General features: G+C 41.2%; 2 protein-coding genes across 2 annotated transcripts in view; one reads left to right on the forward strand and one right to left on the reverse strand.

The window, feature by feature from the left end:
- PTEN (phosphatase and tensin homolog) overlaps positions 1-10073 on the reverse strand; it is a gene marked incomplete at its 5' end in the record, with an annotated part of 88526 nt that extends 78453 nt beyond the window's left edge. The window contains one exon of the mRNA XM_066244141.1: positions 9272-10073. Within this exon, the coding sequence (XP_066100238.1) occupies positions 9272-10073 (802 nt within the window). The remainder of the gene's footprint in view (positions 1-9271) is intronic.
- Positions 10074-10823: 750 nt separating this feature from the next.
- Positions 10824-12052, forward strand: KLLN (killin, p53 regulated DNA replication inhibitor). The gene is given in 3 exon segments (XM_066244142.1): positions 10824-10942; positions 11336-11432; positions 11435-12052. Coding segments are annotated over 3 exon segments (834 nt in total).
- The last annotated feature ends 918 nt before the right edge of the window (positions 12053-12970 follow it).

The raw sequence follows: 12970 nt of genomic DNA on the forward strand, positions 1-12970 counted from the left end.
CTTCCATTCCACTACTACACTGCCTTTCTTAAACTCAATGGCTCATCTACAAAAGTCAGAATATTATTTGCCATGCTGAACTATTTAGGCTTTAGAGATTTAATGAGATAATGTGTGTGTAAATCTTGTTAAACTAACTGAGATAACACGTTAAGGATTTGCTTGATGGGAGATCATGTAATACAGTAGATTCACAAAGTGTGATTCCCAGACCACCAGCATCAGTATCATTTGGGAACCTGTTAGAAACAAATTCTCAGGACCCAACCCAGACTTTATGAATCAAACTCTGGAGGTAAAGCAAGTAATCTATGGTTTAGCCCTCCAGGTTATTCTGATACCGCTAAGGCTTGAGAACCACTGATACAACAGAACTGCAAATATTACTGCAAGAGGTGCCCCCAAACCTTCCATCCTTGTTTGGACTCAGTCGTCTACCAGTTTTTAACAAGTTACTGATTCCACTGGAATTACAATTCCTATACTACCAAAGAAAAGAGAAAAGTAATGCTTGCCCTATCATTTAGGTTGCCTTTTTCTTTACCAAATCAAACAATAATTAAGGCTTTAATTAAAAAGAAAATAATTAAACAAATACAAGACAGGGTACATGCTAGCTTTTTCTATTTCTTTATTACTTTAATTAAAATGAAAAAAATCTTCTGACTCAATTCCTCATTTTTTCATTTTCCATAATTAAATAAAAATGTTAAGCAAATTTCACAACATGGCTAAATTAAGCCTGGCAAAGCAATGTTTTTATATTACAGGAGGAAAAGGACAAACAAACTGAAAAGTCCAGACATCCCTTTTTGTTTCTGAAAGAGTCTAGAGTAATTTATAAATATGCATTTTAAAAATAAATACCTTAAAAAAATATCAAGCTTAGACGTATCCCCCAAATTTCATTTTAAAAGTAGAAAAAGGCTTTCAATTGTACTTATTTAATCTCGTTAGTTCAGAGTGGTTAGAATACTCCAAAAAAAGAGTAATTTTTCATGAGCAAAAGAATTTTAAATGGAAAAAAACTGCATAAATTTTAAAGCAGAGTTGTTTTCTTTTTTTTTTTTTTTTTTTTACTTTTATTTATTCACTTTAGAGAGGAGAGAGAGACAGGGGGGAGGAGCTGGAAGCATCAACTCCCATATGTGCCTTGACTAGGCAAGCCCAGGGTTTCGAACCGGCGACCTCAGCATTTCCAGGTCGACGCTTTATCCACTGCGCCACCACAGGTCAGGCTAAAGCAGAGTTGTTTTCAACCTTGAACATGTACGTTATATTTATAAATAACTTTACGAATATATGATTTGAAGAATATCTAATTCAAATCACAATGCATTTCATACCTTAATTACATTCTCTTTAAAAGATCAAAACATATAAACATATAAAAATAGCAGAATGAAAGAACTTTATTGTATTATAGCCTGAAAATCTACAAAAACTAAAAGAAATTTAAAACTATTCTGAAGGGTTTTAACACCAAATTAACTAAGTTTTGGCAGTGATATAAAGCAAAACACAGCTCGGTCCATATAGCATTAGAGAGAGAGACGTGAGAAAGTGTTCAAAGACAACTCAATTTTCCCAGAAGATGTCAAAATGCACACTTCAATTCTACAACCTAAATTTGGACTAAATATAGCCTTATTTTTACAATACACAGAATATGTTTAAAAACCCATAATCAGAAAGTCACGTATATAATTAGACAGGACTGTTCATTCGGCAATGCCAAACAAATAAGCAAAAAAGCCTGGGAATCAAACGCTTCGTACTGAGGGTACTGTGATGCAGCTGGGAGACCAGAATAGGAGGAAAATGATCCCTATGCACACGTAATAGTCTTTACTAGGCAGGTCTCAAACTTCTTTCATACTTTTCCATACCTGATGAGAATAAATTAAGAAAAAAACCCTTTAACTCTTTCTTATCATTTCTAAGGCCTAAAATTATACTGAGAAACTTGATTAAATGTGAAAATGTTACACAACAATACAATGGTTTCACACTAAATTTAAATTCCTATATTATATTAATACACTGCCAGATTAAGTATAAATTGTATTGTAATAAATGTAACTGGTATTCCAAACTGCATGAGTCCCACAAAATCTGAACTTAAAGAAAAATGCTAAGAAATAAACTTTTTGATAGTTTACATAACTCTTGATTCATACATTAAAAGTTTTTTCATGTGAGGCAGAGATTACTCTTTGTGAATAAAAATATCATACTTAAGTTGACCTAACTTTAACACTAAAGAAAATATATTACAACAAATTTTTATCCTGAAACTTCTGCTTTAGCATGCCTTAATATTAGGAAGTTTTTTATCTTACCTTAGTATTTTAAAGCAAATACTTTTTGATTAGCATAATTAACTTGCTTGATCAACAGTATGAGTAAGCGGAGCTTTATTATTATTTTTATGATGAAACAACAAAATCACAGACATGTTACATTTATATATACTCAGAGCTCCTAATGGAATACTCCCTATTTTAAAAAATACTCAGAGCTTGCCTGGCCTGCGGTGGCACAGTGGATAAAGTATTGACCTAAACTACTGAGGTCACTGGTTCAAAACCCCAGGTTTGCCGGGTCAAGGTACGTATGATAAGCAACCAATGAACAACTAAAGTGAAACAACTACAAGTTGCAACTCTTGCTACACCCCTCTCCTCTCTGTAAAATCAATAAATAAAATCTTTAAAAAAAAAAAAAACAAAACTCAGAGCTTAAACCAATTAATATTCTAATGTATCCAAAACTGAGGAAATTCAGTTATAATCACTGCTACTCCCATAAATGAAAATACAAGTAATTTCTCATACATGGGTAATAGGAAATTATGATTTTTAAGAGAAGCAGCTATCACCTAAGTATTTGCAATGTTGCAGGTATATGCTCACTGAATTACTTGTATTATCTCATTTATTCTCCAAGGAAAACTTCATGTGGGTAGCACCATTATCCCCATTTTACAAATAAAACTGATTAAGAGAGTTAAGTTATCCAGCTACTAAAGGGCAGAGCCAGTATTCCAACACAAGGCAGGCTGGCTACAGAGCATACACTGCCACTCTAAAATCTAAAATGCAAAATAATGCCTGGCCTGTGGTGGCGCAGTGGATAAAGCGTCAACCTGGAACGCTGAGGTTGCTGGTTCAAAACCCTGGGCTTGCCTGGTCAAGGCACAAATGGGAGTTGATGCTTCCTGCTCCTCTCCCCTTCTCTCTCGCTCTCTCCTCTCTAGAAAATGAATAAAGACTTTAAAAAAATACTTTAAAAATAAATAAAATAAAATGCAAAATAAAACAATGCACACACAATGTGTAAATAAAACTAATACTCAATAGTTTATTGTAATCTAAAAAAGATATAACCTTATTTGAAAATTCTGAAACAATATCCACCTAGGTAATCTCTTCTTTAAAGAGAAAATAGTTCATTTTTAAGAAATATTAGGGTAGTTTGCTAACTATATTTATTTACCTGTATACACAGAATATTCACACTTACAGTCAGATTCTCTGTCCATATAAATTCATTGTTCATACTTATGGAGAGTGAATCTAACTTAAATGTGTTCGAACAGTCTATGCAGACAGTCTTCTTTTTCACACTATGTACAGATTAAGAATATTCTTTTGCTGGCAGGTTCAGCCACAGTACCCATCTCTCAATATTCTTACCACTACCAAAAAGTGTATACCTAATAATCTAATGATATCCACCCATCTATGAAATGCCAACTGAGGCAAATGAAGAGTATCTGCCTTAACATACTTGAACTAAATTAAAACTTCCCTTTCAAAATCAATTCACCCCTAAATTACATTTATTCCTCTTATATTAATTTTTGCAACAGCCTTTTTTATTCCAGTGCATATTATATTAAAAAAACAAACTGCTAGTATCTGTAACTAATGAAAACAATATATAATTAGAGGATAGTGAACAGTCAAATCCAATATACTAATTTCACCTTTCCTGACAAATGAAAGTATTTTACATCAGCAAGTGTGTATATTTAATACTTCCAAAGAGACTCATTATTCACAGACCAAAATGCTTTTGATCGCCTAGCAAAGAATGCATGTGGAGCATGTACTGAGTATATAAAAGAATTAGGATATCAGTTTTCTCAATAAATCCTTACCAGCTTAAGGTTATTCAGTCAGTCTAACCTTAACATTACTGGTATCTCTCTCTGACAGCAAGTGCTACCAGATAGAGAGCAACTGTACAAAAGAACAGGATATTTACTGAAATCACTCCTGACCCCAATCTCACAAGTAGATACAAATGTCTTAAATCACTATCCTTAGAACAAATCCTAACACCATTTTTTAAATTTTTTCCATTGATTTGAGAGGAAGGAAGACAGAGGGGAAAGGAGGGAGGGAGAAGGGAAAGGAGTGAGGAAGAGGGAGAGGAAAAGGGAAGACAGGAAGAGGAGAAGAGGGGAGGAAAAGGAGAAGAGGGGAAGGGGAGAAGGAAAAAAGGAGAGGGGGAGACAGAGAAAAGCATTGACTAGTTCTACCTAATACCTTTTCTTAATGAATTCAGGTCACAAAAGAATTCTCCAACACTAACTATACTTAAAATCCAGTTTATCTAATGGGGAAGGGGGAGGTGTATAAAAATGAGGGCTCATCCTGGCCGGTTGGCTCAGTAGTAGAGTGTCCACCCAGCTTGTGGATGTCCCAGGTTCGATTCCCTGTCATGGCACATAAGAGAAGAGACCATTTGCTTCTCATCCCTCCCCCTCTTCTCTCTCTCTCTCTTCCCTTCCTATAGCCATGGCTCATTTGAGCAAGTTGGCCCCAAGTGCTGAGAATGGTTCCATGGTCTTACCTCAGGCACTAAAATAGCTCAGTTGTGAAGCAATGGAGCAATGGCCCTAGATGAGCAGAGCTCATCCACAGGGTGGACAGCAGTCAGGGCACAAGTAGGATTCTGTGTCTCTGACTCTCTGCTTCTTACTTTAAAAAAATTAAAAAAAAATTAAAAAGAGGGTTCTACATAATAAAAATTCAGAACTAATGGTCTCTACAGGAAAAATAGGATACCAAATAAGTTTCTTATACTACATTAATAACATATATTCTGACGTTAAATCCTTATAGTACAGTCAAGGTCTAACATTTAAAGTTAAGTGAATGTATGTACATTTCTAATTATCTCTTTACAAACTCGGATTTGATGATATTAATATAAAAACATTTCCTATACTTCTGTCTTACTAAAAAGGCTGAGGTAAAAAGTCAAAAACAGAATGTTTACTGAGTATCAGTTAGTGTTGAAACTTTGTGAATTGATTATCCCTAATAAATACTCCTCCATGAAAAGTAACTTGAAGCAATTACTTCTTATGTGCCTTAAAAATGATTAAAAAGTATTAAGCTATCACCCACTGAACAAATAGCAAATGGGGCAAATCTCAAAATAAAAACACTTGAAAATAATAATAGGAGACTTCACTTCCAAAAAGTAAGGAGTTTTGTAACATTAATATTTTTGTATATTGTGTATAGTTATTAGGAAAAACCAGGTAAATTGTTAAACACAAAAATTAAAGTGGTATCACCAGCTACCATTCTTATGCTGTTAAAATTCTAAAAAATAATACATACAAATGCATCTTTCTGTACTATCTAAAACTAAATTTAAAATTAAGATTACGGTTGGGGTGGTGAACACACAATATAATATACAGATGATGTATTACGGATCTGCACACCTAATAAATTCAATTAATTTCATATTCCACAAATATCTACTAAGCACTTCGTAAGTGCCAGAAACTTTTATGTGTTAGGGACCCAGAAATAAACAAAATGAATCCTTGTCTTCAAACTCATATTCATTTTGCAAAAACCAGTACTATTTCTCCAGAAATTAAAATCATTTCATGTTTCTTGCACTACAAAACTGCACAAGTAAAATCAATTTTAGAATTAAATTAATAATAAAACAAAGGTGGTTATATCTCACATTTTATGATATTTATTCATTTAGTATTCTAGTATATTACAAGCAATGTAAATCTGCCTTGGTGACTGTACTACTGTGTAAACATTTACAATGGACAGCAATAAAATTCCTTTTCCTTATATTGAGTCACATAAACTGTAAATTACTCTTCCTTCAGATGCACTTTATTCTTGAATAAGCTTTATAAAAATGGAAGTTTGTAAATGATCATATAGCAATTAGTTGGCCTGGTTATGTTGTTCAGGAAAGAAATGCAACTTAGCAGATATATAATCTCAATAAAAACTGTAAAATAAAAATTATGAATAGAATCTTTTTATTTAAAAAAGCCTCACAATATGGTCATTTCAGTAATCACTAATCTTAAGAGATAATATTGCTAATTTCAATAGTAACTGTACTCTCTGCAAGTTAAAAATAGTCCCCATGAAAGTTAGTATTTGAAATGACACAAATTTATCAAGCAATAAAAATACGAGAAGCCTAAAGTTTCCATGAAATCTAAAGACACTAAATAGTTTAGACTCATGTTAACACTACTTTCCAGACTAAGGAAAAAATCCTATCAACAAATTACTTTTTAGAATAATTCAATTTTGCAAAAATCTTTTACAACTGAATTATGGTCTTCAATTTTCCTTTGAGAAATCACTTCATTATTAACCTTTATTCAGGTAAAAGACTCCCAATCACTACTTTCATAAAGGAATTTAACTTTTAACAGGCTGTTAAAACAGATCCTACAAGCTGCCAGAAAAAGGCTTCAATGACCATTTTAATTTTTCCCCCTACAACAAACAAAAACACCAAAGTGAAACCAAGCAAACCAAAGTGCTTTGGTATATCAAAATCACTGGAAGTGTAAGTATCAAAAAAAAAAAAGTCAGCCCTTCACTGACTTTTTCCTAAGTAATTTTTTTCATATCAACATTTGGCTCAATAAAACCACAACTCTAGAAATTAAGTGTTATTAGTCATTTGATGCAACACTTGATACTGCTTTCTATGCATACTATAACTAAAAATACAGTTTGAGAGAAAGTTTTAAGCCACATAAATTTCACATACTCTGAAATGAAAGAAGAAATAGCCAATCACCTCACTACTCACATAAAAAGCATCTGGTAGAATAGTTTTCATTTTATAGCCCTGATAATTTTAAATCAAATGGGTAAATTAAAAATAGCAAAAATAAACTTGATTACTAAAAGCAATGTGTATACTGAACGGCATTCTAGAAATTTTGTTAAATGAGGGCTTTCTAAAAAAAGTTAAATAAACATTAAATTAATTTGTTCTTATGTATCTGCATGACTGTCAATAATTAGTACAATACTTCTGAAATATTACATATCAGAAGAGTTTTCCCATAATTAATTATCTTCTAGGTAAGCAAGTCAAGTTCAGCCTTAGTCAAGTTTTTCAGTTAATTCAATCTCCACAATTTCCAATTATTTCAATACTAGTTCTAACTTAGAAAACTGTCAACATTTTGTGTGTTGTAAAGCTATTTCTTCAAGAACTTTTATCATTTAAAACAAAACTTGGACAGACTAGCTGTGCACATTTATGTGAAGCTACACATCAAAAGAAATATAACTTACTCAGATATAAAATGTATTCCTAAAAAAAACCCCCACAATATTTAGCAGGACATATACATGTTAGTGTCACTCTACCTTTAAGCAAAACGTTTATTGATATTTGCTAAAATAATTTTTACTAATACTACTCTATTAGCACTTATGCAATTACATAATTTTAACTCAACACTGTCCACTGCTACAATTCATACCACCAAATTTTTGGTCTTAATAGAGGCCTTAATAGAATTCTTCAGTCACCTCTGACCAGTAACTTCATTCTGTTTTTCATACCTTATACACTAGCTTACCAGTAACCTTCACTTCTTGTGATACTTTCCACTCTGCAAAAAGGAGGGGCTCTGTCCACATCCTTCATCAAAACCAGTTTAGTATTATCTCAAACGTCAAAAATTAATGCCTTTTGATAATCACTATCTTTTGAAAGACAAAGGCCTAACTTTTAGACAACCAAAACTATACACCATTAAAATTTCTGTCTTGTATTATACAAGCTGACTAGCTAAATACAACACTGTATGAAGAAAGCTAGCATACCTACTACTATCTGAAGCTGGGGTAATCCACTATTGCCAGCCTTTCTGGTTATTAGCTAGTAAACCATACGTGACATTCTACACGAGTCAGGGTAAATTTAAGGGACACCCAAGTGTCAGAAGACCTGAAACCTAAATAAGGTTGAGTAGCAATTCTGGCATCACAATACTTAAATTTCAAGTAAGAACTGAAGTTTAACCTTTGCAATCACCATTTGCTATACACAATCCCTTGAACCTACACAACATTATTATCGGGGATCAAAAACCACTCAATCTCCATTCTATTAGGTGTAACAAGAGCATTGAATATAAAATGCTACTTGAACTGCAAATTTCATGCCCTATCCTACATCACCCCATCAGGAGAGGAAAAAAGGCAAATTTAACAAAGATCTAACAAGTACGCATAAGTCCACCCACGAGGCATATTCTGGCACTATTCATGTCAAACGACAAAACTTCTAAATGCAGGTCAAAGTTGTAATTAACTTAAACATACAAACCCTACTTTTGCCCTCAAACGAGCGCCATAGAAGCTAAAAATGACTCTACTTCTAAAATTATGCAAATCAGCTCACAACTCACATTTTAAAAGGATCTATCAATGCAACCCAGGAAACTAAGAACAATCACTGCAAGATTCTGATGCAATATGTGTACGTGCAACACTAATTTTTATTTTAATCTGATCTATACCCTTGATCTAGGGCCTAAAGCCAAGATTTAATCGAAATATGCTCAATCTCCAAGCGTCTGCTTTTCTGATCACTTAGTAGGCCGGATTACCAAACTCACTAATCCCCAATAGCGTCCTGTACTCGGCATTAACGGACAATAGCCTTTAGGAAGGGACCTCACTGACAGACTAAGAAACCAATCGGTGCCTTGACACTTGCACCCAGGCAAGAGTTCCGTCTAACCGAACACACCCCAGGTTGAATGCATTCAAAAGGGACACACACACACACACACACAAAAAAAATACATATATATATAATCTAGAAATTCGACCAGGATTAAACGTTATAGTCACCCAAACTATAGAAATATTTCGCATCCGTCTACTCTCCCGTTCTAAGAGAGAGTGACAGAAAGGCAAAGAGGAGCAGCCGCAGAAATGGATACAGGTCAAGTCTAAGTCGAATCCATCCTCTTGGTATCTCCTTTTGTTTCTGCTAACGATCTCTTTGATGATGGCTGTCATGTCTGGAAGCCTGTGGCTGAAGAAAAAGGAGGAGAGAGATGGCAGAAGCTGCTGGTGGCGAGGCTTCTTCTGCAGGATGGAAATGGCTTTGGACTTGGCGGTCGCCGATGCCCCTCGCTCTGCTGCCGCCGGGCTCTGGACCGCAGCCGGGTAATGGCTGCTGCGGCGGCTGCTGGATGGTTGCAGCGACTGGGCCTGCTTCTCCTCAGCAGCCAGAGGCCTGGCAGCGGCGGCAGCGGAATGGACAGAAGACGAATAATCCTCGAGACGGCTGCCTCCTCCGGCGGCCTCCGGAGCCCGGGCCAGGGGGGATGCGGCGGCGGCGGAGGGGAGGTTCAGAACCGGCCCGGGTCCCTGGCTGTGCCGCCGCCGCCGCCGCCGCCGTGTTGGAGGCAGGAGAAGGGGAGAGACCAACTCTCCGGCGTTCCCAGCCCTGGAAATGGTGACAGGCGACTCCGACCCCCTCCCCGGAGCTGCAGTCGCTGCGGCCGCCGCCGCTGCCGCCGCTTCTCCCCCCCGCTCCAGGAGCGGGAGGTGCCGCCGCCGCGCCCGAGCCCGAGCCGGCTCTCGCCCGAGCCCGCGGCTTCCACCTTCCCTTGCAGAAGCCGAGGAACAGGCTGCTGCTGCACGGTTAGAAGAGAAGACGGAGAGGAGGCGAGGAACGCCGCCGCTGCCGCCGCCGGCGGCCGGCCGGCTCCCCGAGGGCGCTGCCCCCGCGGCTGCTCACAGGCGCTGAGAGGGGCTCTGGGCCGCGGCCGCCGCCGTCTCTCATCTCCCTCGCCTGAGCCCGGCCTCGCCTCACAGCGGTTCAACTCTCAAACTTCCATCATGGCTGCAGCTTCCGAGAGGAGAGAACTGAGCGCAGTCGCGTCCCAGCGACCGAACGTGTATCCTGCCGCAGTGCACAAAGAGTTCCGCCACATCACCGTCCGCCGGTGGGCCCGCCCCCTCCGCCGCCGCGCGGAGAGCCCGAGCGCCTCGGGAACCCGAGGGAGGGCGGGGGGTGGGCAGGATCGCGCTCGGGGAGGGGAGGGGAGGACAGGACGGGGTAGGGCCGGGGCGATAGGAGGGGGCAGGAGCGGCCGCTCCGGGTGTGAACGCCGAGCCCCAACCTGCAAGTGCCACTGAGCATGCCCAGTGTGACCGTCCGGGGCTCGCTCGGGCTTGTTCCGAGGCGCCCGCCAGTAGGTAGCTGCACTTGCCGCGGCTTCTTCTACAGCAACCCGGGGGTGGGGTGGGGGTGGGGGGTGCTAAGCCTCGTCCTGTGCCCAGAAACGCAGTCGGCTGTTGCGGGATGCAAAGGTGACAGCTGAGAGGCGAGTGCGTTGAGTGGTGTCAGCCTCGGGCCTGAGGGTTACCTGTGTACAGGTGCAAAGGCCCGAGTGACTTGCACTGGTCAGTGTACAGGGAGATGCAGGGACGGTCCCTGCAGCGAGAACCCCCACCCCGCCTGCGCCGCTCGGTTTCCCGGGCATGGCCTGCAGCCTCACTTTTTACACCCTTGTCGGGTCACCATCCTCCGCAGAGATTGGACTGCAGCAGCCTTTGCCTAGAAATCCCACCTCCCTCCCCCACCCCACCGGGTCCTCAAGGTGTCAGTCTGAGCACAAAGAATAACCCCCCATTGTGTTGCTCCAGAGTGCATCACCTCATCCGGCCCCCTCTCACCGCCCCACCTCCCGCTTCCCCGGCAACTCGGCCTCTTTTGCCCTGAAAATTAAAGCTCCCAGTCCAGGAAGCGAAGTGTGAGAACATCGTCCCTGAATTTCTAGGTCCCAAAGGACAACTGTCTAGCTAGGTGGACTGAAAGCGAATCCCCAGGGTGGGTGCACCCCGCAGCGCATTGCCCCCCGAAGGGCCGAGCATTTCCTCCCGGCGGGACTCGGATTCGGTTCACCGCGCCGAGCTCCAGCCCGAGCCTCGGCGCCACATTGCCCCGCCCCTCTCGGGCCTCCGTGAAAACGCGGAGGGGTGGATCGCCCTAGGGCTGGGTTCCGCGCTCCCCTAGCCGGGCGGTGCGCGCTGGAGGCCGGGGCTGCTGGCCCGGAATGTGAAGTACGCGACGGTAGGAAACTGCAACCTCGGCGAGTGGGCGGGGCCGAGGAGGCCGAGGAGTGTTCAAAAGGAGGTGGAGGGATACAGGGGCCACAGTCGGAACTACTTTCAGGAGGAGGTCACGTGTGTTCCTAGTTGGGGAACTTTCCAAATTCCCACTGCCCTGTGATAGCTGGAGAGGCTAGTGGTTCGCTACCTTTGCTGGGGATGTGCCCTCCTTGTGCAGGCAGCGGGACCCCGGAGCCTCTCGGTTCACGGCGGAAAAGCTGGTTCAGAAGAGTCACCCACCCGAGCGCTGTCGGGGCTGACGCCTGGGAAGCTGGTTACACAAGCACCCCCATCCAAGCACGTGCCTCCCCGCCTTCCCGCACCGCTGGCTGCGGCCGCTCCTTCTTACAGACCTCAGAATGAAAGTCCCCAAGCTCGTCCCACCCGTCGCCTGCTACTCACAGAGCAAGCTAAATGGCCAAGACCTGAGACGTCTATTTCTGTATCGGCTGACACTGCGCGTTCTCTACCGTAGAAGGGACTGTGCCCGGGGGGCACTATGTCTCCCCCTCGCTAGTGCCCTGACCCTTAGGGCCAGCCTTTCTGGTGCTGTGCTTGCGGGGCAAGAGCGTTATCTTTTGCAGCAGCCTGCCGTTTGAATACTCTGATGTTGCAACAAACTTCCAGTCACTAACCCTAAGCTGGCCAGAGCTGGTGAGCGCGCCCCACCTACTGTAAACTCGGCCAAGTTACTTATCTGGTCCGAGAAACTAGTCAATGGCCGTCAGCCCAGAACAAACTTGTCAAGTGTGCTTACAGCCCCATTAGTTGACCTATCCCTGTGAGGAAGCTGGTTCAGAAATGGCGAGAACTGGAGCACCTTTACCTGTACATTGATCAGCTGCAAATCAAGTTGTCCACCTTCTCTGCTAGGAGAAAATAGGCATCAATCAACCCCAACGTAGGAATTTCTTCCTTTTCTTTCCCCTGGGAAGTAGAACTCATGAGACAATTGGAGTCCCGAAGTATCTGTGTTGAGACCTAGCCTGAGAGGCAGTTGTATTTTTAGGCACTGAGAGAATAGAGATCCATTTGTATGCCTATTGCAGTAATTGGGAGTGGATGCCTAAAAAGGTCTAAAGATAATTTATTCAGTATGTGAAAAAGAAGATTGTATATGAGCACATCATAGTTGCAGGCAGCCCCTGAAGACTAGAAACCCCAGGAGACCTGGCTTAGAAGCCACAGCCTAACTCCAAGACTACTAATTAAACCAAGGGTGCTTACACTGTTCTTTGCCATCTCTTAGGCGCCATAAATCTTGGCGTTTATATACGATGTCCTTTTAAGATAGGTCTACAATAGTTAGCATGCTGCTGAACCTGCAATGCCAATATTTACAGGAAGCTGATTCTGTGCATGGGCCTGGTCAGCTTGGGGAAGACAGGGGCCATAAGTGGAAAAGGAAATAGAGGGCAGCCTGGAAGGAGTAGGAGAAAGGCCTACTCCTACTTTGGTTTCCAAAGATGAAGACCCTGTCCACATAGCCTAGTGTGAACTAGAAATTTCTTTATTTT

This window comes from Saccopteryx bilineata, chromosome 9 (assembly GCF_036850765.1).
Source record: "Saccopteryx bilineata isolate mSacBil1 chromosome 9, mSacBil1_pri_phased_curated, whole genome shotgun sequence".
Classification (NCBI taxonomy): Eukaryota; Metazoa; Chordata; class Mammalia; order Chiroptera; family Emballonuridae; genus Saccopteryx; species Saccopteryx bilineata.